Source organism: Corvus brachyrhynchos, unplaced genomic scaffold (genome assembly GCF_000691975.1).
Source record: "Corvus brachyrhynchos isolate BGI_N302 unplaced genomic scaffold, ASM69197v1 scaffold365, whole genome shotgun sequence".
Taxonomy (NCBI): domain Eukaryota; kingdom Metazoa; phylum Chordata; class Aves; order Passeriformes; family Corvidae; genus Corvus; species Corvus brachyrhynchos.
The window spans coordinates 357605-383796 of record NW_008239544.1 but is presented as its reverse complement, the minus strand read 5'-3'; the positions used below and the strand labels follow the sequence as shown (position 1 = coordinate 383796).

The window sequence follows — 26192 nt, the reverse complement described above, 5'->3', positions numbered from 1 at the left end:
GCGGGCGCTGCCACAGGGTGCCCAGAGCAGCTGTGGCTGCCCCTGGATCCCTGGCAGTGCCCAAGGCCAAGTTGGACAGGGCTTGGAGCAGCCTGGGCTGGTGGAAGGTGTCCCTGCCCGTGGCAGGGGTGGAATGGGATGAATTTTAAGGTCCCTTTACAACCCAAACCATCCCACAACCCCCCTGGTTTTCTACCTTAAATAAAACCTTTAGGCATTCCCAGGCCTGCTGAGCTCACACTGACACTGGAGAGCAGCTGCCTTGAGCCTCCTGCTGCAAGAGGTGGAAGTATTTTCCACAAGATCCCAACTCTGTGGTAGCTCTGGCAGCTCCAGAGGCCACGCTTGGTCTGGAGCTGGACAGGCTTTGCCTGTGGGGAGTTGGTTTTGATCAGGTTGTCATGGACTAAATTTAACTCTGCTCTTTGTTCCACTGAGCTCTTGGCAAAAGCTCCAGGAACAAGGTCTGCAAACATCCAGCGTGTCCCAGTTCTGTGTTTCATTGGGACTCCTGTATCAGCAGTCAAAACAGCAATCTCCATATTCCACTGGGATATCACCCATTTGCTCTCCTTGGCAATACCAGTTCATGGCCAGTGCTCCGCTGGACTCTCCCAGTGGAGCACAGAAACTTTTCCCAGAGCTTCAGCAGAGCCAACCCCTCCTCCTCCTTTTCACTGCACTGGTGCATAATTATTTTATACCAACTCCACATCCCAGTTCCTGATTTTATACCAACTCCACGTCCCAATTCCTGAGCTCCGGCTCCTGATTACACCAAGGTAGAACATAAAAAGGCAGAATTTTGAAACCATTCTGGTCCTGTCACAGTCCTGAGGCTTCCTGTGTTTCATTGCTTTGAGGGGAGCAGGGTGAAGAATTTGTGGATTTATAATTATCCCACAAGTTATCTTTATCCCTCACATTCCTTGGCTGCTGACTCAGACACAGGAATCTCTTCTGCATCTCTCCCCTGTCTAGGGCAGCTCAGGAGTGGCAGCTACACCTCCAGGGTGACCCTTCTGCACCCTCTGTTGAGCTTCTCCAAAGGGGTTACAGATCCAACTCATGGATTTGCTGCCTTCCATGGAGATTTCTTCCTTGTCCCTTCTTTAAACTTTAAACTTAGCTTCTTTCAAAAGATTTAACACCTCTTTTGAACACATGGAAAATCAGTGTTCCTTCCTTCCTCCTCTCTGCTTTCACTCTTTCTGGCTCTCCCTGCTCCAGAATTCCCTTCTCCTTCTGCTTCCAGACCTCTCCCAGTGCACAAACTGCCCCCAACGTGGACATCTTGGCTTGAATCCCCACAGCACCTCCTGCCTCGTCCGTGGGGCCCTTCCCAGAACACAAGCTCCACTGACCATCATTCCAGAGGATTATTTATCACTCCTCCCATCTGAGTGCACTTCCAAAACAGTGACAGTGCTGCTCAGGCTCAACAGAGATTTTTCTAACCCAACATTACAGATCCCAACAAACATGAATCCAGTCCAGAAATCCTTCTGGCAGCCCAGACTGTCCCCCTGGGCTGTCCCTTGGCCATCGCTGCTCTGTGTGAGCAAAACCAGGCTGCACAACTCAACAGGGCTTGAGCTGAGCTCCAGTGAGAATCTGAGAAAACTGTCTGGTTTAAAGAGATTAAAACACAACTGAAAATATAATTGTGCTTCTCAGGGGCTGTTGTTGTGACCCTTCCTGTCCCCGTGAGGAGGAAGAGCTGCTGGATTAAACAAAATGAAATATTTCACAAATCTACTTCTGCTCAGCTCTAGCTCTCTGATCCACGTGCTTTGTGGCTCCAAGTCTCTCCTCTTGGAGTATTTGGAATTCCTCCTCGAGCCCAGCAGCATTCCAGCACCTAAAGGGCTCCGAGAGAGCTGGAGAGGGACTTGGACAAGGGCATGGAATGACAGGATGAGGGGTTTAAACTGAAGGAATGCAGGGTTAGATGGGATATTGGAAAGAAATCCTTCCCTGTGAGGGTGGGCAGGCCCTGGAATGGATTTCCCAGAGCAGCTGTGGCTGCCCCTGGATCCCTGGCAGTGCCCAAGGCCAGGCTGGAGCTTGGAGCAACCTGGGATAGTGGGAGGTGTCCCTGCCCATGGCAGGGGTGGCACTGGATGAGCTTTGAAGTCCTTTCCAGCCCAAACCATTCCATGATTCCGGAGCTGCAGCCACAGTTTTACCCCTAACCCAGTGTCTTGCTTTGATGGGAAAATGCTTTAAAGAGCTTTTTGCTCCTGAGGCTCTTCCATGAGCTCGTTATCACAACCTCATCTCCTACCACACAAACGGTAAAAAAAATCCTTCACAACTGAAAAAACGGTTCTGGAATTTTGCTCAGTCCCAGGGTTTTCTGTGATTCCAACAACTTTTAGCACCTCCTGCCTTCGAGGGTAAAAATGCATCTCCTGGTATTTCAGATGCTCCTGGAATGCAGCACTGCTCCATTTCTTTGACTCCATTCCCCAGTTACCTTTTTCTTTCAGACTTAAAAGAATAAAGTGGCTCAAGTGTGTCCAAAGCAGCAATTCCTGCCCAACTCTATTCCCTGGAGCTGGGCTCAGTCCCTTCTTGTTCCAACTTCCTCATGTACCAAGATTCCACTCCAATGCATGTTTTACATCCTCTGCTCTCCCACTGAGGATATCCCTCTATTTTCCTTGTATGCCTTGGACCTCATGGAATTCAGCCATCCATCAGATCCTTGAAAAATCACATGTGCACATTTGGGCTGGGCTTTTTTAAAATTGTATTTCCAGTTCCAAGTTGGCTTCACAAAAAAAACCCCAAAAACCAAAATAACCTTCACTCTGTGTATTTTGTCCCAAAAATTCAGCTTTTAAAGGTGCTGTCCCCAAAATATTGCACCTTGCTGGGGGAGAGGGATGACCTGACACAATGCAGATTTTTCCTGAAATAAAGATTTTGGAGCTCTCATGTTGCTCCCAAGTGAAGCTGTGGGGGAAGGATTGATTACAGAACATGACAGGGCTGACTTATAATGAAAAATCTGATATTGATGAGGAAAATGGCCTCAAATAATTCAGTGGAAACGCCACCAACGTGGGAATATCAAACCATGGCGTGGAAAATGGGAAGGAAAAATCCCAGTGGCATCCTGGTGTTTCCTGATCTCATTCCAGAGCTGTGATTTTTACATGAGGTCATCACTTGAGATCACATTTGTGATCTGTGCCAGAACCTGCCTGGGATAAAAGGTTTTCCCTGGAATCGCCACAGAGCGGAGTTGCCCAAATCCCTGTGAAGTTAAGAAAAGCTCTGAGGTCTTTGGGAGTTGTTCCCTAGAAGTGGCACGAGCAGATTCCAAAGGCACTAACCCAGCATGGTCAGGAATTTCCAGCTAAAAGCAGGAGGAATTCCAGGAGGAATGGCAGGGAAGCCATTTAGCCTTTGATGGGCTAAAGAACACAGAGCAGGGGAACCAAAGCACGGCCAACACACAAAGATCCATGAGGAGCCAAATTTTTCCTGGAGCAACTCAAGAAAAAAGATGCCAAAGACCCTCCTGAGAGAGAAACCAGGCCCTGATTAAACATATGGATGAATACTGTAAATTAAATGTAGGAGTATTTTTTTGACCTAAAAAAGAGCAGCTCAGAAAGGTCAAAGAACAGGACACAAATGAAGGGTTTATTTAAGCTGAGTCTCAAGGCAGTTCTAGATAATTCTGAGGGCAGAAAATCCATTTGTTACCTGGTTTTCCACAGGTAACAAAACTCCAGCATCAAAATAATTCTAAACCAGCTTGAAAATTGGAATACAGAATAAGATACACAGAATAAAATACTGGAGTCCCAAAAAGTCTGGGCAAAACCAAAGAACTGACTTCTGTCAACCCAAAAAACTCTGTCAGCTCTCAAACCCAAAGGCTCCTGCTGCCTGTCAGCGCTGAGTCCAACACCAAAAATAAACCCTGGGCTTCTTCTTTGGAATTTGGCCCCCCAAATTCTCTTATAACCCTAAGTATCTATTAACTCTTACATACTTCCAGGATTTCCTAATGGAGGGAGCCCAGTTTTCTTTGATCAGTGATAAGGGCTGGGCTGAACCCTCATATTGATGGTTTGAATGCGTAGAAAACATTGTTTGTATTCCAAAATATCCCAGCCAGAATCACCTCCCTTGCTGAGGAATGCAAATTCCATGGGATGCTCCAGGATCCCATTCTGTGTTAACCTACAACCTCATTTAATTAATTGTAAACCTCATTTAATTAATTGTGAAACTTTGCTCAGTGAAACAAAATATTTCTGTTCAACTGGAGCAGCACAAACGGTCCTGATACCAAATATTCCTTCAAATCCTCCTTTCAATTCCTTGCAGCACCTATTTACTGGTCAGAAAAAACACCGGGAAGTGTTGCTCCCAATTTTTTCCTTTCAAAGGAGCCATTCTCACAGCAATTCTCCTCTTTGTTACACTTAGACCTTTGCACTGCCCAGAATTGCAGAGAGGAAGGAAAAAGTTGAATTTTAAAGTGATTTTCTCTAGGAATAGGTCACAAAATGCCAGCAGTGGTGCTGTTTTCCTGGGATTTTCATTCCAACTCCACAGCAGCTGCGACACAGCTGAGGAGGGCACACACCTGAGCACACCTGCATCCCACCTCCTCCTGATTCCACAGGAATCAGGACCATCTGGTAGGAAAATTGAACACAGAGTCCTGAACATGGGCCTGGAATGGCTCATTCCTGCCAGTGGGATCCTCTGGAGCAGATAATGTCAGATCAGCCATAAAACTTAATGGAGCATGGAGCCAAACACATCCATGTCCCAGGCAGCTGCTCCCAAATAGCTCCTCTTTTTTTATATCTCATCCTTTTTTAGGATGATTCTGAAGAAAACTGGATTTTTAATTATTTTTTAACGCTGAAAATAATTTTTACTTTAATTTTTCCCCTCACAGAATATTTAATTCTGATCTGTTTGGGGTTAAATACTGGAAAATGAATTATTCTGTGTGGTTTTGCTGCTGTATTTCCCTACTTTTACTGCTTGTGAGGAGTAAAATCCTGCCCAGGGAAGCTGTGGATGTCCCATCCTTGGAAGTGGCCATGACCAGGTTGGAAAAAGCTGGGATAATGGAAGGTGTTCCTGCCCATGGCAGAGGTGGAACCCGATGATCTTTAAATCCCTTTATCCCAAACCATTCCCTGATATCGCATTTTTTTCTCCCTGAAACAAAGAACTTTCCAAATTAGGAAAAAAAGGAAGTCTGGGAATTTTTGTAGCTTTTGCTTTTTGCACTCTGCTGGGTCGAAAAGAACCCAGTGATTTTTAGTTCATTCAAACATTTTGCACCAATTTCTGCTTTAATCATAATTACAGGCACAATGCAACCAGATGACAAACCCATTTATCGTTTTAATAAAATGTTTGCCTTGAAAATGGAAAACACAATCCTTCACAAACTCAACATTTGGAATTCATCTGGCATTTGAATGAATTCAGGAAAAAAATCATAAGATATGGCACTTCTTGTCCTGACATCAAGGTCTGGCTAATAAAGCCCAACCCAATTAACTGCAATGGCTCAAGAATGTGACTTTTAAAGTCCTTTTCTTCATCCTTAGTGCTTGGAAATGTTTGGATTACGGGCTGCTGGATGCCATGGATGTAGAGTCACTTGTGTTTTCCCATCTAAGCAAAACAGATTTAAAGAGATCTTATTCACTTTGAAGGAATAATTTAAATATCATTGATTTTCTTTATGAATTTACTTCCCTTTTTTACGCTTCTGCACTAATCCACAGTTAAAAGGATTTGAGTTTTTCATTCTAGGAAATTTTGAAGAGATAAAAACACAGATTTCCCTGGCAAGGTCAATAATTTAAGGAGTGAACATGAGGAATGTCAGAATCTCAGTATTGACAAAGTCTGGGAAGTTGGATCCCACTGCTCGAATTTTGTAATTTATATTGAGCTGAGATACGAGGCTGAAAGGAAGAGCTTTCCTATTTGATATTTCAGGCAGGGGAAAAAACAAGCTAACAACAAATACTTACAAAACAATCTGGCTCAGCCTGATTAATAGAACAGGAAATAAGATTAAAACTGCTAAAAAACATGCAATGTTCACTCTGGAAAACTCTGGAAGGGTGTCATTCCTTTTTCATTATCCAGCTGTCATCAGTGAGACCAAATTCTGCTCTTTTAAAGATCAGGGACAGAGTTTTAAAGAAATCAAGTTTGACAGCAGACTCCAAATGTATTCCACTGTCTTCCCATAAAAATGAGCAAGGCATTATTTGACACGTGGAAAACTAAAGGATTTTATTTATTCAATAAAATAACCCCGCCAAGACTTCAAAGCAAATCCTCTAAATTAGGAGCAGCTCTAATGAAGACTTTTATAACTGAAGCACCTCAAAAATGTCCTTTATAATGATATTTCCAAAAAGAACACGAGAAAGCAACTCCTGGACAGTTCTACCTGCTCATTTCTAGGACAATCACTCAGAATCCTGCATTTCCAGCATCCGGAATCCTGGATTCCCTCAGCTGCTACTTCTCTACACCAAATAATGTAAAGGGACCCAAATGAGGGGGGACCCAAATTATTAGAATTCGGAAAGTCTCCATGAAATAAGGAGAAAAGTTCCCTGAGTTTGGGCCTTTTCTAGGCTGGCACAAAAATTCCATCATGGAATTCAGGAGGGATTTTTGGCGTGTTGGACTGAACAGCCTCCCAATCCTGGCAGGTCTGCTCCCATCTCTTGGAGCAGAACGGGGCCAGAGGCCAATGTTCCTGGCAGTCCCTTCCCAGGGACAGTGCAGCCGTGCTTTGTTCCACCACAACAGATGATCCCTGATCCCTCCTTTGCCCAGGTTTCCGTGTCCCTGGCACAGCCCCACAGGGACAAACACACCCCAAGCACAGCCAGCGGGGTTTGGGGATCGCAGCCCGTTCTTGGCACAGCACCAAGAGGCACAGGGGCCATTCCTGGGGGAGACTTCACCCCAAGGGGATCCCAGGAGCGCAGGGCTGGGTGAGACAGCCACAGAGGGAGGATCACAGGGAAAAACTGATCTTCTCTCTTCAAATTTATCTCTCTTGGCTTGTGGTGGAGCTCTGAGGCAACACCCAGATGCATTCTGTCCTCTCTGCTCTTATTCTAAGGTCTGACAACAGCTTTTTTATGTACTGATCCGTAATAAATCAAATTTACCTTGAAGGACAACATGATCCCATCCAAGCTGACCCTGGAAGTCCCTGTGCCATCCCTGGAACGATGTCCTTCACTCCCCAGAGCCTGTGGCTCAGTCTCTCTCTCTCTCCTCTCTCCACAAACATCTCCTTGTTCACACTTTCAGCCTCACAAACGTCCTGGCCTTGACCTGAACTCAAAGACCAAAAATCTCGCAGTTCCAGCACTGGGAATTCCTAATCAGCATTTTTTCACTCCCTGCTCTTACACCCACTGGCATTTGCCTCTGGCTGAATTTGCATCACAAAACACAAACTAAATGTAGGACCAGGACGGGCTGGATTTCAGAGAATTTCAGACCGGTTTGGGTTGTAAAGGGACCTTAAAGCTCATCCAGTCCCACCCCTGCCATGGCAGGGACACCTTCCACTGTCCCAGGCTGCTCCAAGCCCCAGTGTCCAACCTGCTCTTGGGCACTGCCAGGGATCCAGGGGCAGCCACAGCTGCTCTGAGCACCCTGTGCCAGGGCCTGCCCACCCTCCCAGGGAACAATTCCTTCCCAATATCCCATCCATCCCTGCCCTCTGGCACTGGGAAGCCATTCCCTGTGTCCTGTCCCTCCAGCCCTTGACCCAAGTCCCCTGGTGCCTCCCCTGTGCCATTCCTGTGGGATGAATCCCCCGTGGCCAGTGCCACCTCTCCCAAAACAGTCAACTGGAAAATCCCACTGCCACGAGAAATAATCCCAACACTTCCTCCTGGTGAACTCTGTGACACTTGTGCTGCTCAACACAAACATTTAGCAACATTCCAGAGTGACATATTTCAGGAGTAAAAATAGTTGTTATTAAAAAAAAAAAAAGGCAATTTTTCAACCAGATTCATTCACAGTCAGGCCTGTGGGAGCCCAGAGTTTGTATCAAAGTGTGTGAAGCAGTTCTGCTTTTGCTTCCAGCCCAGGCAGGAACTGATAGCTCCAAGTGGATAATTGATTGAGGCAGGAGACAATTAATCCCAGCAGACTGCATCAAATCAAACAGAGCAAGTTAATAATTTCAAATCCCTACTCCACAAAGAGGAATTCTGTTCACAGAACACTGAAGAAATGGCTACAGAGGATGGTTTTCCAAGCAGACTTTCCAAATGTTCCTCCCCGAATAAAGGAAATATATCCCAGCTAATTAAAACAGCAGCTGAGAGCAGGAATTAAAACTCTGCTGCTGAGGGGGGATTTGAATGTCTAAATCAAGCAACAAAATGCTCATCTGGCAGGGTTTTATTTTAATAGATGTGCAAACCTAATCCCAAATTCAGGATCTTGGATCATCCTTCTTCAGTTTATCAGAATTCTGTAGATAAAATTTATTTATTGCTCAGCTAGTTTGAAATATTTGAAGGATTCTGGAAAGTTGGCCTGGAAATCGAGTTGAACTATGTGAAGGATTAAATCTAGGAGCACCAACAGGAGTCCATTGACTGTCCAATTTCACTGTATTTAACAGTGTCTTGTTAAAAATCTCTGTAAATCACACAGGTTTGCTTTTAAAAAGATGAATTTGTCCTTCAGCTGAGCCACTGGGGTTTAATTTTTAAAAGGAATGGGTTTGATGCCTGAAGTTGGCAAAAATCAACTGTTTGAACAGAGAGGAGATGAAAAAGGGGAGCCATTTCCCATTTTTAGGCACCAAAGATTCCCAAAGCCTTGCCCACCCCTCATGAACGACCACAAAACCCCATTCAACCCTGACACACAAAATCCAGGAACAGTCTGAACTCCTCCAGATTCCCTGATGTGCTTCCCAGAGTGGGAAGGGAGTGGGAATTTCCCCTGACCTCCTTTTGTCAGGGTTAAACATCCCCCAAATCCTCCCTCGGCTGGGATTTGCAATGTGGGGCAGCAATTCCTGAGCAGGGAATGCTCCAGCCATCCCTAATATTTCAAATAAGTGAGAGTGGAGCACAGACAGAGGGATGGGATAAGGAAAAGCTGGAGCATCGAGATGGGGCTGGTATCACATGATGAGAAAAATCATAAATGAAGAGCACTGAAAAAAACCAAACAAAACAAAAAAGAAATGATTTCTCTAGATGAGCCCTGATAGCTTTGTGAGCTCTGCCATTCTACAAGCAGAGATTTTTATTACCAAAAGCTCTAATAAGAGGCAGCTTAGACCTCTGCCTCCTATCAAGGTGGAGAAAATTATTTTTCCTTATATTTAAAAGATTATCACGTCGTATCTCATCTCTTCTTATTAAGTTTACAGCAATATTAAAACAAGATTTGGGTGAATAAAGAACATAATATACTCCAAAATAGGGAACATATTCTTTGGAGCATTATAAATGCTCCTGTCTGCTTGAATGGAATTTTAATGGAACGAACCCACCTTCTTAGGAGAAAAATCAAAAAATATGCAGAGAATATTCTCCTCTTCCAAAGGCTTCATTAAACAATCTTGTTTTACAAGCAGCACAGATCACTCTGTGAACTGAGGGACTATCAAAGAAATGCCTGTGACAGATTAACAAATCACCTCTATTAATTCTTTCCAGCAGTCAGAACGTTTTACAAATGGAAAAAAGTCCTTTAGGGGGATAAAATAAATCCCTGTTTGATAGCAATATTAATATAAAAGCTGATTTTGCCATCCCTCTGTGCATTTTGCTGCTTTTCATCAGTGAGCTGAAGGAAAACAAGAGGTCTGTGAGGTGAGAGAGGGCCAGCAGGAGAGACTCTGGATTGGGAATGGGAGCTGGGAGCTGGGAATAGCTGCCTGACATAATGTCCAAATCCTGGGGAGCTCGAGGCAAAGCCCTGCTCCAGCCCAGCCACCACATTCCCAAGGATCTGCTGGAATTCCCTGTCTGCTCCCACAGCAAATCCTCACCTGCAGCTCTGAGCGAGGCTGGCCAGGGAAGGGTTTGGATCCTGCTTTTCCTGGGAAGTTCCTCCCAGGAAGAACCTGTGCCAAGGGCTGAAGTGCCCAAAAAATGCCCAAAATCTGAGATTTTGCTGCTGGAGACTTTGCTGCAGCTGAGATTTGTTTTTTCAGCATTAAAGGTAATCAAAGACAATAAAAAACCCCAAACCAAATCACTGGGAGGCTGTTAATGGGGGGTAATTAATGATAACTAATAGAGGGGGGAAAACTTCAACTTGAATTGAAAAGCAACTGCGAAGTTCTTTATTTGTTACCTCTGTACTGAGCTCCTGGATGAGACAAAGTGTTATCCCAATAAAAATAAAGTTGTTATCCCAATAAAAGTTATCCCAATAAAATTCAAGTTATCCCAATTCCAGCTCACAGTGAAGACAAGATCAAGGACTCCACATGAAAAGCAAATAAAAATCACCTGACTGATGAGGAATTCAACACGAAATTGAGCATTTTTAGGAAGATGCTGCTTCTTCTACCTCACAGTAAAGCAGAAATGCCTTTATAAACCTCAGAGCAGATAAACTCTAGTGCCCATAATTTCCTCTATTTCCATTTTAAACCTGAACTGCAGATTAGCAACAATTAACAACCTTTAATAGACCACGCCATACAAATATCCCCACCCTGAACCTTTAAGCACAATAAAACAACTTCATATTTGCCTTATCTCCTTTCTTCCACTCCTGATCATCTCAGTTAAGCCTGGTCCTTTCCTCCCTGGTTCCTTCCTTTCCCACATGGAAAACCCACTTGGATCCCTTTCTCTGAAAAGCCCCATAAAATTCCTTTTTCCAGCCTCTGTTATTTCTATTTCGGTTTATTTGCGCATTTAAGGACACAACAGCACAACCCCACAAGATGCTGCCTTTCCTTTCCTCCTCACACTGAGGCTGCTCGAAAACTGAGGGGGGAAAAATGCCAAAATCTTTGCTCATTTCGCAGTTTTTTAATCACCCCCTGCTCCAGGTTGATTAAATGAAATCAGCTTAATGCAGGCTCAGTACCAGGGAGAGATTTGTTTCAATAGCTGGAGATACCAGAAACAATCTGAATTCTCGGAGCTGGTTTGATGTCTCAGCAGGGCATTCAGGGAGCTGATCTGAGTTTGGGGTGGAAAAGGTTGGGAAGTGCTGCCACTCCATAAAACCAAACAGAACTCCCTGAGAAGCAGAGTTGGGGATCTTCTGCTCACACCAGGACTCATTCTGCCTTTGTTCTTCCACTGATTCCACGTGAACTGACAGAAAATCTGGAGAAGAAGCTCTGGAAATCCTCACTAAACACTCGGAGACTATTTATCCATCCCAATAAATGAGATAAAATTCAATTTCAGGAGGTTTAAACTACTTCAAGGGAGTGCCAATGGATGCCTGCTGCAGGTTGGAATAAAAACGCGGTACTAAACAAGTCTGGGAGTGGAAAACATTGGATAAACTGAAATAACTGGAATTCTTTTTGTGCATTGCTCAAAATTTGCCTCTCTCGCTCCCTTTTAAACAAATCCCAGTTTGAGAAAAAAAGGTAAAATACATCTTCAGCAATTCTGAAAGGGACAAAAAATTCCTGGTGTCATGAGGTTAATGGAAATCCTCCCATGAAATAAAAATTTAAAAAATAAAATAAAAAAGAAAATAAAACAAAATGAAACAAAATAAAATAAAATTTAAAAATGAAATGAAAAAAAGGAAAGGAAAGGAAAGGAAAGGAAAGGAAAGGAAAGGAAAGGAAAGGAAAGGAAAGGAAAGGAAAGGAAAGGAAAGGAAAGGAAAGGAAAGGAAAGGAAAGGAAAGGAAAGGAAAGGAAAGGAAAGGAAAGGAAAGGAAAGGAAAGGAAAGGAAAGGAAAGGAAAGGAAAGGAAAGGAAAGGAAAGGAAAGGAAAGGAAAGGAAAGGAAAGGAAAGGAAAGGAAAGGAAAGGAAAGGAAAGGAAAGGAAAGGAAAGGAAAGGAAAGGAAAGGAAAGGAAAGGAAAGGAAAGGAAAGGAAAGGAAAGGAAAGGAAAGGAAAGGAAAGGAAAGGAAAGGAAAGGAAAGGAAAGGAAAGGAAAGGAAAGGAAAGGAAAGGAACTCTTGCCTTTTTATCTTAAATCTCAAAAGAACTAAAAAATTAAAGCAACACAAACTGGTAGCAAAATATTCCAGTTTGCCATTCGCTAAAGATAACACAGAAAAGACTTCACACGTTTTTAAATTTCAAACATAATAAAAATTGGAGCTTCTTGGTGATTTTCAAACGAAACAACAGCGAATCCCTGAATTTGCCATAAATGAATTTATCAAACACCTTCCCTCATTCCCAGAGCAGAGCTGAGGAGCTTTAATGAGCTCCCAAATCCCTCATTTGCCCCCAAAATGGATAAATTTTGTCATGGAGCAAAACCAGCATTTTCAATTAAAGATCTGAATTCTGTAACTACAGAAAATGTCTTTTCCCATCAGAATCCCTGAAGGTCTTTCCCTGTTTTATGGTTGGTTGGTTGAGTGTCACTGCAGGTCTGTCCTTCATACTGGGGTAGAAGAATTCTATCATTTCTCATTGAATCATTGAATAGAAGAACCTGGATTAAAACCAGGCACAATTTCTTTCAGGGCTCTCCCAGAGCCTGGAGCTCCCTTTTTATCCTCCTGGGCACTGTTCTGTCCTGGTTTAAAATTACAAATTAAGTGCAACCGTTCTACAAACCCAGCCTGAATTCTGGAACCACACAGAAATCTGTGCTACACACACACACATATATATATAAAACCTAAATATTTTATTCCACTTACTTTTTAAGGCTGACTTAACAGAAACATTCCTGTTTTCTTTATGATTTAATTTTTCTAGCGATATTTTGGATGGTACTGATCACCAAGTTGCAGGATTTTCCCTCCAGCTTTTTTAATCCTGAATTTAAGGCCTGCTTTGAAAGAAAATGTCTGCATTTTCATTTGCTAAAATGCTACTTTGCCTAAAAATTAAGTTTTCAGAAGTAAATATGGTGAGTTCTGTGTTTTGGATGAATAACTTTGAGGGACAAAGTTGAGAACAGCTCTATGAACACCAAATTAAAAAGTTTGTGCACAAAAATCCTCAAGCAAACCCAAAAAGTCTTGCCTGTCAAATGCTTCCATTTAAGTATAACTAAGTATTTAAACACTTTTATTTTATCCATAAATAGAGTCTCCATAAATTCTCCGTGTTTCCATAAATACTCTGGGATTTTACAGGGACTTTGCACAGAGCACAATTGTTTCCAAACTATTCTTTTCCTTTTTGCTCTTGAAACCAGGAGCAAATTCAGGACAGTTTCCTACAATTCCTGAGGAAATCTCAGTTACAAATAATAATTCATTTTTCTCCAAGCCAATCAAGGAGTTTTTAAGCTCCAGCTGAGCTGCACTGAGTTTTTAATTTCATTTTTTTTTTCTTCTAACCACCATTCCTCCATGTGAGTTATTCCAGGAGATGTGCTGGAACAGGGAGAAGCTTTTGGAATCCCAAAGCAGCACCAGCAGCACAGAAATTCCACTGGGAGCATCCCTGTCCCCACCAAAGGATCCTTTACAAGGAGCAGCTCATTTCTCCTATTCCAAATTCCCTCCTCATTCCTTCAGAAAATAAACGAGGATCATCTTAATGCTACTGCCCTCTACTGCTCCTGGATTAGGGATAGGGGAAAAAACTTCCAGCCTTGGATTCATCTGTGCCTGAGCAACTGAAAGAAAGGATTTCAGTGTATTTAAACCTCGAATTTTCCAATTAAATGCATTATATACTAATTTAAATTTGCATAAGATGGTTCTTGCCTTATTTTGGGTAATAGATTGAGTTTTGGGATAATAGATTGAGTTTTGGTTAAAGTCTTATTATTGAAGTTGTCAGAGGAAAAGTTCAGGAAAAGAAAATGCAATTCCTGCTCCATGCAAAAACCTCATCAAACAGCAGGAAAATGTGTGGGAATGGGATCCCTTCCCTCTTTCCAGAGGGGTCTCAGAGCATCCCTTTGATTCCAGACTCACCTGGGACATGCTTGTGTCCACAATTACACAAAATCCCAACTTTTTTTTTGAAAAACAACGTGGCAGAAGCAATCCTGCAGATTTATCTCCTGTGCACACACAGACAGATCCTACAAAAGCTCTTTGCACTTTGCTTTTTCCTGCCAAACCTATCCCGGATTCTCCTGCTTTTCCCCATTCCCCTACAGTGAATTAAATGCTGCAATCATCCCGGATTTTTCCTTCCTGGAGCAGAACAAATTGCTGGCTCTCCTGGAACACACACAATCCTATTTTAAAGGACATCAACTCTTCCATTTGAGAACAAGGCAATTAATTAAAGACCATTTTCCTGGTGCCACTGTAATTAATCCCTAAATTGGAGGAACACTGCCTGTGAGGGTGTAGAACGTGGAACGGCTAAAAAGCAGAATTAAGGAATTGTCCTGTTCTTTATATCCCAGGTATATCCCTGAGGCACAGGACACACTGAACATTTCCTGGGATGATCAAAACTCCAAGGAAGAAAAGGATGGAGGTGGGGAAGAAGCAGGGCAGGTAATCAGAGGAGACAAATGTGAAAACCTCAGGTAGTTCCTAAGGATAAAATGCAAAGACCAAAAAAACCAATTCCCACTTTTCCAGGGTTTCAAGCCTTTGCTAATGTGAAGCTTTAATTATTTTTGCAGTTTGGTGTTTTTATTAAACGTGCACTGAAATCCGAAACTTCCAGCTAATAGAACACATGTGGAGGTAGACAGAGCTCCTTTTGGAATGGGTTCATTAATTCCACGGACAGTGATGCCAGAAAAACAAAATCTGAGTTCAGAGCAACTACCAGGACAGACAAGGCAAGGAGGGGGAAAAGTTACAACCAGCAAAAGTCTGCAGAAAAGCCAGGATTTGGTGCCTGAGCACCTCTGGCACCTTGGAGATTTCCCTGCTACCATTTCATGGCAGGTTTGTGCCGTTTTCTGCCTCGGTCCCAGGAAATTCCCAAATTCCTGCTTTGTGAACCTTTCACTTGGGATTGGGAGGGAAAAGCTGCAGCAGCACCAAACCTCACCTGCAAGGGGAACCCCAACATCTGCTCTGTGCACAGTAAATCGTGGCAAACAGCAGCCCAGCAGGGATTTCACAGGGAATTCTCAGCAGCCAGGCCCACATTCAGTTCCTTAGTGAGGATATATTTATTATTCAGCTGAAAACACCCAGTCACAGAAGCCCCACATTATTCCTGATTATCCACATTTCTGTGTCCCTTGGCAGGGTGAATTAGGCTTCAAAACATGCAGGAAAAAGCCTGGAAAATAATGGACAGGTGGGAAAACTCCAGGAGTCTCCTGGAGCAGCTGCCTGGAAGCTGCTGCTTTGTTCTGTGTTTCCCTGCCCCTCATCCCGGGACACGTTCCCTGCTCTCATCCCGCTCCCAGTGCCAAGAAAAACGGATCAGTTACAGCTCCCAGCCTTAAACCACGAGCAGGGTTTAGTTGAACTCGTTTAACTCATTCTCCTGGGCAGTTTGAGGGGCTCACAGCCCCCACAGCACAGCCCCAGAGCTCCCCTCTGCTCCCCCCATCATGGGAGTGCTCCTCACCCCTCCAGTGCTTCAGCTGCTGACGAAGCTTTCAGTAATTAATGCAGAACAGAGCTAAAAATCCCTTAAATCCCTTTGCTCCTGTTTTTTAATCCACTGAAAAAGAACCATTTCCCAGCAAATACTTCTGGAGGAGCTGAGGGTTCCTGGGAATGTTCCTGGCAGCTCCTGGCTGGGGATGCTCAGGACACTGAAGTTCTTTTGCACCAAAATGCAGCTGAGTGAGTGAAGGAAAAGCAAAATCCCAGCACTTCATCCTTTGTTTTAAAGGGAAGTTTAAAAGCACAGCTCAGAGCACAGCTAGTTAAAAAAAAATTCCACAAAAACTGGATGTTAAACTGATTTCCCACACGTGTGTGTACAGCCAACAGCCACTTAGGCAGGAGCAAGATTATCCCAAATCTGGTGTGCTGTGTGATAGTACAGACAGATAGATAACATGATTGAAATCCCAAAAGAGATAATTAATCATGGTTTTCTTCCCCATCTCACATAGCCCTGTGCATGCACAGACACGTGGACACACTAACTTACACAGGAATAGATAATTCAAGGGGAAAATAATGCTGTGAGGTTTTAATTACAAATAAATTCAACTTAATCTACGTGCCACACTCAGAGAGACATAAAACCACCCAATATTAGTCCTATAAAGAGGTGCTCTTTGGGCAGCAATATTTCACAGAGGGGGGAAAAAACCCAATAAATACCGAAATGACGTCTCCAAAAAATCACCTGTCCAAGATTCCCTTCTGCAAAAGCACCTCTGATGCAGCCCTGAGCAAAGCACACTTCCAGGGCTTTATTTTTCTTGTTGAAATCCAAATACTGTGCATGGTCCAAAGCTCAGAGTGCTGGGGGCTCCTCTGAGCTCCAAACTCCGCTGAAGGCAGAGCCTCCATCCCGAGCAGAATCCAGGATGTCTCCCAATTATTCATATTCACCAGGAACCAAACAATTCCTCACACTCTGATTCCAGTGGCCTGGCCCGAAGGCTTCTTGCAGGAAGATTTTTGTGCTCTGTTTCACATCTGAGATCAAACATGAGCAGTGCTGCTGCACCTGACCTGGGAATCCTGCTCACTTCCACGTTTGTGACTCCTCACCCAAGGAAAAGCGGCTTTTCCTCACCTCACGTTTGTGTGAGCACCTCAGAAAAACCTCCTCAGCAACGAGAACAAAAGCAGGTGGGGAAGATCTGCTTCTCCCAGGACAGCCATGCCATGAGAAATGAAAAAATGGGGGGAAAAAAGAGCAACTGCTTCAAGGGCAGCAACAAATGCTGGGCTCCCAGGGGCTGAGGCGGACAAGAACAGCCCATACACTCTGTCATCAGTCGAGCTCCTTTGGCAAGAGGCCGAAGGAAGGAGAAAACAGAGGGAGAAAATATTCTGCAGGAATGATGAACCAAGCTGGGCCAAATGCTTTCTTTCTGTGCTTCAAATGTTTCCATCACGTTTTATCATTTTGCAAGTTCCTTATTTCAACAGCAAGGCCCCAGAGCAGGTTTGACTCTTTAAAACAGGCACTAAAAATGGGGGGTTATCCCAATGCTACATCAAAGACCAAGGAAAACGCTGCTTAAACTCAGTCCTGGTCCTACCTGCCCATCCTGACCCACGTGGACTTGGTGTATCTGCAGGTTTCCCTGGAAAAGGAGAGAATGGACAATCAGCACAAGTCTGGGGTTTCAAAAGCTGCAAAAAATCTGTTTCAATATGAAGGAAATCCATGAATTTAGGGGGTTCTGCTGAAGGTTCTTTAGGCAGCCAAGCTCCAACCAGCCTCAAAAGCAAGGAAGTCTCACACCCAGCACGTTTTGCTTTTGGATGTTACTGGAGAATGTATTTTTATGCAAAATTTTTCTGAGGTAAAGCTTTTGGTTTTCCTTCTCTATATAAACCTGCAAATTGAAATCCAACCCTTCCTAACCCAGAATTAGCAATGTAACACTTTTACAGGGTTGCAGAGCTGTTTAGTATTTGCTTTTTATTTTATCCTCATTCCATACTGAAAACCAGCACAGTTCTATTACAGGGATTGCATCTATTACAAAAAACCCCCCCAAACATTCTCAATAAAGTATTTTAAGCTACAAAGTCCAATGAGGAAATCTTTATGACATGAAGTTTTCATTCACATGCTCACAGATGTCTTTCCAAAAGTACACTTGGATTAAGGGAAGGCAGCTGCCCAAGCAGAGCCTTGCAGTGAAACAGCACATTTTGGAGGACAAAATCCCAATTTTTGTGCAGTTTCTCCTGCTGGCAGCTCCTCTCTCACTTGTGTACATTGTCATCAATTTAAAACCAGATGTTTTCATCTGTCAGGGACAAACACAGCCCTTGAAAGTCCCACAGACAAGAAGAGCCAAAGGATCCAGGGTGTGCTGGAACCTCAGGAGCCATTCCAACAATCTCGGCTGAATCATCAGTTTTTAAAGTGGTTCTTTACCCAAAAACTCCCCCAGTTTTATGGCAGCCCCACACATTAGAGCCAGGTTATTTTAATCCTTTCTTCTTTCTCTCAAGGCCTGACAGGCCCTTCAAAGGACAAGCCTTTAACTATAATATTTATAGAATTTTTATGATAATATTTATTCTCCAGTAGCTGCCTGTGTTAACAATATTCCTTCACAAAGTGGTTTTATGAGCTGTGATTTGGGTTCTTTGGACAGGGATTAAACTAACCCAGGCAGATCCACTTCCCAGAGAGGGAAAAACCTTGACAGGGAAATGGGACAGATGCAAATTGTTGCCTGTATTAATGTTAAACCTGATTTTTCTATTCCTTCTTCATTTAAACAAAGTGCACAAGAAATCCAAGAGCAGTTTTAGCAGTCGGGAGCATCCATATATTCCTCAATAACCAACAGCTGCAGCAAATACACAGGGAAATCCACCTAGATTTGGGAACTGGTTTGCCTGAGTCAAAATTGGAGGGTTTAGGATTGAATTTATCCATTTCCATTTATCCATATCCATTTATCCATCCAATTCCACTGAACTATTTTTCTGGAAAAAAATTAAGAAGTGCAAATACTGCAGTGCCAGCTGAGTTGGTCAGGAATGAAGGGTAAATCCCTTCTGGAATATTTCTTTATTAGATGGTGGCTGAAGGTTTCTCCAACTCCTGTTCAACCATTAAAGGCCCTGAGAGTTCTGACCACGTTTAGTTCATCAACATAAATAGAATAATTCCATTTTCAAGGCAGTGCAAGCACCTGAACTGGTTTCCTATTGTACTCTGTAAGTACTAAATTTCCAAAGATCATCAGCCTTATGGAACAATTAACACACACTGAGATGTCTTGGCTGGTGAGGGAGAGAAAAAGAAATCAAAATGCTAAAAATAAAATAAATAAAAAATAATAATATTAACAAAGAACCCCCCAAAAAACCCCAGAGACAGAAGTAGCAGGTTCTAAACCACGTTTTATCCTGGTTCCAGCACATTTTCTCATTTTCACTCAGCTCTCAGGGGTCCAGTTCCACAATGAGACCCCCCAGGCTTTGCTCACCTCGCTGTCCTGCGTGATCTGGACCTGCTCTCCCTGGGGCACCTGGGCTATGTGGAGATGGCCCTGTGGGATCCACAACAAAAGAAAACACCAAGGAGCATCAGAGGAAAATCACGACTCGAGGAAGCAGCTCCTGCCTTGGAGTCAGCAGAGTTTCATGGAGAGAAGCAAAATGTGCAAGGAAACCATTGAAGGGAGCTTTAAAAAGCAAAGTGCACCTGTACTGCCCCAGCTTTGGATGGAAATAAAAGCAGAGGGACTTGGAGCAAAGAATGGTTCATTTCCACTTAAGGGGAAGGAAAACAGGCACGGTAATAATAAATAACTTTGAAGAAGTGCAATTTTCTATTGCCTTTTTGACTGATACACAAAGCCCAGGGCTGACTCTCTTTGTAGACTGAAACTTTAATTCAATTTAAAGACCTGGAAAACTCAGTTTTAAAACAGACACAGCGACACTAATACCACCCAGAGGGAGATTTCCAAAGGTATCTCATTATCCACCTATTTTTGCTCATTCACACAGCTCTGGTGGAGCACAGACCACGCCAAGGGCTCTCAGCTGCTGGCATTTGGCAGGAAATCATTAATTTGAACTATTCCCCTGATTTATTTTGGTGATAATCTGCCCTGATGGTTTCAATCCTGTAATATTTGGTATTGCTGCCCATTGCCACCACTCCAGCCTGGTCCATTTGTTCCCAGCATGGAGAAGAGTGGCTGGAATTCCTTGTGCATCCTGCCCAGCCCAGCCACTGTGATTTACCTGAGGGGAGATTGGATTCTAAATAACCTCCTCGAGGTTTTATAAAGCTTTGTGTTCATTTTAATATGCCTGCATGAGATTAAAGATAATCATTTGGAATTCTGTCAAAGGCCCCTCTGATTTTATAACACAAGAACAATTGCCTGTGATTTTCAAAGACACACTGATCCCTCTATTTCCAACAGTTTCATTTCCTCTGGAAGGAAACTGGCTATTTATAGGGAGAAAAACCACACTGAAAGTGTCCCTCTGACAATAGGGGCTGGATAGAAAATTATAGCACTGCCCAGCCCAGGGGGAGATTGAAATCACTTTGCCTTTTTCACACCAAACTCTCAGGGCTCCCAGGAAAAAGATGGAATGTTTAGAAGATCCATTTCTAGTGGGTTTTTTCCCTGGAGTCCACAATTTGAAGGATAATTAGTGTGTCCAGATCTTTTAATGAGGCAAAATTTTATCACTTCCATCTATAAACAAACCATTTGTTCTATTAAAGTCATATATGTCTTATAATTTTCCTTTCTATCTTGTCTTTCAAGACTTGGAAAATACTTTCCAGCCATCAATTACATCTCACCCACAGATCCAGAAGAAAATACACTTTTAAAATCTACATGGAATTCAAAAGACAAAGAAATTCCCAGGGTAATATTGAAAAGTTATGGCAAAAGCCAAGTGGAAAAGGAAGATTTCCACCCAGTTCCTGCAGAATGGGAATTATTTCACTGAGGACACCTTTTAAAAATAATTTGAATTTCAAACAATCCTTGTAGTGCCCTGTGGGACACAAGAATTAAAGTGAAGGTGTTTTTTTCAGGGTACACCAAAGCCACACATAAAAATCATCAGGCCTGAGTTGTGGTGGGAGTGTCAGGCTTAAAAAATGTCAATATTTAGAACTTTCACTGATAGACACGGAGCTAAACGAACACACATGGGAAGGACTCAGCTCCCAGATGTTCAAAAGTGCCTGAGAATGCAGTTTTACAGAAAAACAAATAAATAAATGTGATTTTGCTGTAGAAGTCACCCCAGAACTCCCTCGGAGTGTAAATCATACAGTGAGTAAACACAGCCAGGAGAAGATTGATAATTCTCTACATAATAATCAAAGTGCATTAATTTGCACTGATTGTGTGAGGAAATCCTGCATGGAATTTTTTTTCAAATAACTCGAATTTGGGTTTTTTCCCATAAGCCTCCAGTGTTTATTTTCTGGAAACCTGAAGTGATGGCAGGTTCTGATTTAAAAATCAAACATTACACTGCAGCTGAAGCAAAGTTCTGGCTGATTGGGAGGGAGAAATTTAGGAAAAGTTGAGGACATACTACTTGGACTTGTCCATCCTCTCCAATCTGGTGGATCTGGACCTGCTGAGCGTTGGCCAGGGCATAGTGCAGGGCCTGGGGCTGGTTCTGCTGCATCTCACTGGAAGCTGACACCGAGCTCTGGGATCCCTCTGGAAAAAAGAGACCAAAATCCAGCTGTATTTTCTGTGCATATCCCAAACTGTTCCTAAAACCCATGGGAAACAAATGCAGTCAGTGGATGCAGGTCAGTGGATTTATCCATTAATATCCCTGTGCATAGTGGATATTTGCTTCAAATCCCACAGAATTCCAAAGGCTGGGACAGGTCCTGTTTAAAAAAAGCCCTTTTTGCATCTAAATCACAGGTTCTGCAGCTGTAGAAGTCACATCAGAACAAAACCACAGAGGTTTCCTAAGGAATTCAATGGTTTTTTGTTCACCCGAGAGGCTGAGAACAATTTCTGCCACCACCACCCCAAGGACACCTTTAAAAACCCACCCTGCCTATCCTGACAAATGAAATTATCAGATAAATTAAGGGAAAATCCCAATTGTTTTCCGAGATCCATCCCCTATAATTCATATTGACACACATGACGTCTGGAATTGTATTTTTAAACCTCAAAATGACAGGCGGATTTCTTGACTTATTGATTTTAAACACACCTCCCACTGCAGAGTGGAAATGCCCCATAAAAGGGAATGTTAAACATTAAAAAAATGAGAGTTATCTTCATGTAACAGGGACAAAAACCACCAGGAAATCCTCAGTGGGATTTCCAGAGGGTAAAAACTTGCATTGGACACATCACAGATCCATTTTGAGGTTTTCCAGCCGCAGGGAAAGGATTCTTCTAAACCAAAGAGGCAAAAGGCAAGTAAAAAGGACAGAAATCATTATTTTTTAATATCTCTACTTAATACTCCAAGATTTATTCTGAAAACACACTGTTAGTTCTGCAGGAATGAGTTTTAATCCACTCAAATATTTTAATGGGAATGTTCTTTAATAAAATCAGCCATTTAAGGGGTTTTTTTTTTCCTCCTCTCTGCAAATGTTTGGGCAAGGAGATAATTTTGAGGTTTAGGTCTGAGCATGGGAACTGGGAACTCCAAACCACCATGTTAATATTTATTTATTTGTTGAAAAGTTGACTTGTTTAACAATTCAGGCAGCTCTGGTTCTCTTAACAAGCTGGAACACAGAATTCCAGGCACAAACTTCCACAGGAACTGAGGGAAACACAACAAATCCATGATTTTGCTGCCTGTTGGACTCACACCTTTAATCCCTCACATCTGAGCAGGTAACTGCACTGTTTGTAATTCCTTAAATGCAGCCTTGCTTGCTCCCTGTGCAATTCCAGCTTTTCCTGCACTGAATTTACTGCACAGAATTCCAGGTGGCATTGAGAAATCCCAACTGGCTGAAAAGTGCTGAACCTTGTATAAAAATTGCCCCATCAACCAAATAAAACTGGGATTTTTTCCAATTGGGATACCAGTGGCTTTGTCATGGTCGCTGGAAGGAATGGCTATCCCAAAAAAATCCTTACCTGAGTCTCTGTCTTTCACTTTCTCTCCCATTTCCATTACTTTATTCCTAATATTTGATGCAATTAATTTCTCTATTTTTTAATTTACAAACAGCATTTTGTTGGGATGACTGAGAAAATCCACTGCTACTCATCTGCTAGTTCAGGGCTCCCAATAGGATTCCCTCAGGATTTTAAGGGACAAATTCCCTCAGGATTTTAAGGGACAAATTCCCTCAGGATTTGATCTTTCCATCTTATTTCCCAGTCTCTCCCTATGGAAGTCAACTGAGCTGAGTTACAACTCGCCCTCAGTCAAACCACAGTGTGCAAATACCGAATCCTTCATTTATAATATTTATTTTCTGATTAAGTTATGCAATAAAAGATCATCAAAGAAATAAAACCCGCAGCAGGTAAATATATATTTATATGGGTTTATGATATGCACATATTGAAATACGTTTTTAACTGTAAGGCCCCAAAGTCTTGATTTTTAAGTCATTTTTGGCTTCAGAGGACAGAAATTATTGTGCTTTTTGGAGGTGCAAGAGGAGCCACAGCCTGGATGGAATAATATGGACCTCTCCTGTGGTAACCTATAAATTGATTTAATTTTGACTTCACTGCAACAACCAAAATTGGGTTTTTTCTTTATTTTCTGGAAATTTCTGTAGGTTTTTTTTCTTCTTAGGAAGGAAGAAGAGAGAGGATTCAGCCACATCTAAAAACAACACATCCTTTATGAGTCTTGTTTTTCTCTTCATCTCCAAGCAGACAAAGGGAGTATTTATCCATCTTTATAAACATTCCCCACTACAAACAAACACAACCATGAGGAGCACACACAGCTTGGGGAGAGGAGCTGTCAGCAGTGATAAATCCCTGGAAACCATCGAGCCTCACATTTCCAGTCTGGAGTCTTGGAGAATCCCTGGCAGGAGGAGCCACAGCTGAACTCCTGCTCAGAAATTTTCCAAGTTGGACACGAACCCAACAGCCCGTGCAGTGCCACGTTATCCATGGCATTCCCAAAGAGCCTTCAAGGATAGGTGGCTTCAACTCTCAGTTAAAATCACTTTTTAAGGCAAAACCTTTGGCATTTTCTAATCTGTCCCTACTCCGCTGCCTATTTATCAGTTGAGCATTTTCATTTTCACAGAATCATGGAATGGTTAAGGGTGGAAAAGACCTTTAAGATCATCAAGTCCAACTCCACCACCAAGGTCACCACCGACCACATCCCCTAGTGCCACATCCATGGGATTTTTGGACACTTCCAGGGATGGAGACTCCACCCCTGGCCCGGGCAGCCCATTCCAATGCTGGACAACCCCTTCCAAGAAGGAATTTTTCTTGATATCCAACCCAAGCTTCCCCTGGTGCAACTTTAAGGACATTTGCTCTCATCCTGTCGCTTGTTCCCCGGGAGAAGGGACAGATTCCACAGCAGGAGGGATTCATGCTTAGGAATTCTGGAATTCAAAATCATTTTCCTGGCACCCAGAGCTCCACCCTCACACCTCTCTCACAACCAGGGATGCATCTCCTTGGTATAGTCCCAGCAAGGGAAGGTTAATGGATGGATTAACCATCCTCGAACCCAAAAAAGCAGGAAAAACATTCCAGGACAATGGAAATAAACCTGTGAGCTGCAAACCATCACCTGCCTCTGCCTCAGCCCCCAGCTGTGTGGAACAGCTCTGAGGATTTGGCTGTACATCCCATTTTTAATGTGACACCTCAGCACAGGCCTAAACCCACACAAAAATCCCAGAGTCAGGGAACTAATTAGAAATTCCAATATGGAAAATGGTGATAACAGCTTGAACAATCTGAAGAGAAACGAAAAGGAAGGAAGAAGGCACTTTTCAATTAATCCTCCTCCCAGACCCCTCATTTCCTACGGCCTTCCCTGCACAGACTCCAACCCTTTCCAAAGGAATATCCAGTGAAATTTTCATGGCAGCCATGTGGGTGTCTCTGGTTGGGAAAAAACATGAGAAAAACACACCTTAGGTATGGAAATGTTGGCTCCAAGAGCAGAGCAAACCATGGCAATCAACACATCCTTTCCAAACAAAAGGCAATGGATTCAAGCAAAGAGCCAGGGAAAATCAGGAAAACCAACTTCTGCCTAGATTTAACAGTCAATTAAATACAGAAAAATCTTAATTAATATCTCTGGGGGTGAAGGATAAAGAAAATCCATTGTGTTTTCCCACCAGGCTCCCCAGACATGATTTTCCCTGCAGGCTGATCCCCCTTGAACACCAAATTCCAAGCCCAAAGCCTTGGAGGGTCTGTGGGCTCAGCCTCCTGCTCTGCTGTCACTTCCAGAGTTAATTTTTCCACGTGATAAAACGAGCAGAGAGGGAATCTGTTGTCACTTTTAACCACACTCCAATCAAAGCCATGTGCTCCAGGAACTGTTAATCCCAACAAGCAGGAAAAGCCTCAAAGCTTTGACATTTCCAACAAGTGCAGAGGAGTGAATTTGAACAACAATCCTGCTGTGATGCAAATAATTCCGAATTATTTACGCTGTGGGCAATAATTCATAAAAAAATTAAAAATCCCAAATAAATGAGGTTGGAAGTGGCCTCTGGAGATTATTTTATCCTAATCCAATGTCCTTCCTCAAACCATGGGCAACCAGAAGTGATGCTTTTGGGCTGCATCCAGGTGGATTTTGATGTCTCCAGGGATGGTGACAACATGTTACTGGGTTCAGTCATCCTCAAAATTCCTCAGAGCCAGGGAAACCAAAGTCAGGGCACGGCTGAGTGATTTCAGGCTGCCATATTTATATCTTTTTTAATTAGGTAAATTAATTGCTTCTAAAACCAGCTCTGAAATCCCAGTCCTCCCATTGATAGGGAAGGGTTTCCAACACTGCAGTGACCAGGATTTGGGAATATCTCAGGAAGTGTTCCAGGTTGGATGGGGCTTGGAGGACACTGGGATGGTGGAAGGCATCCCTGGAATGGGATGAGCTTTAAGGTCCTTCCCACCCAAACCAATCTGGGATTCCATGATTCTTGGAATAGGAGCCTGAGGAGAGCCAAAGTCAGAGCAGCTGGGACCAGCTCAGAGAATGTTATGGAAGAAACTCCAGTGCTGTATCCCCACATCCTTCCCAGGAAAACCTGATCCAGGTTTTCTGCTGCAGACAGCAGCGACCACGGCCCAGGAGCACCTGGAATCTGAACTGGGAGCTGGGACAGTGGCAAAGGCAGCTTCTCAAGCAGCTGAATTTCCAGGCTCACCTTAAATTGCCCCCTGAACCTGCCCTAAAACCCAGCTGGTGTCACCCTGCCCAACGCCCCGTGGGACAGCCCTGCTGCCACAGCTCGGCCACGCCGAGCTGCT

General features: G+C 43.2%; 1 protein-coding gene across 2 annotated transcripts in view; it reads right to left on the bottom strand.

The window, feature by feature from the left end:
• Nucleotides 1-26192, bottom strand: part of BANP (BTG3 associated nuclear protein) — a 104961-nt gene that overhangs the window by 36239 nt on the left and 42530 nt on the right. Inside the window, exons 8-10 of one of the 2 annotated variants that reach the window (XM_017741403.1) lie at nucleotides 21304-21434; nucleotides 19209-19280; nucleotides 17292-17336 (exon numbers count right to left, since the gene is read on the bottom strand). In XM_017741403.1, coding sequence (XP_017596892.1) covers nucleotides 17292-17336; nucleotides 19209-19280; nucleotides 21304-21434 — 248 coding nt within the window. The remainder of the gene's footprint in view (nucleotides 1-17291; nucleotides 17337-19208; nucleotides 19281-21303; nucleotides 21435-26192) is intronic. The other variant, XM_008639148.2, reaches the window with a different exon arrangement.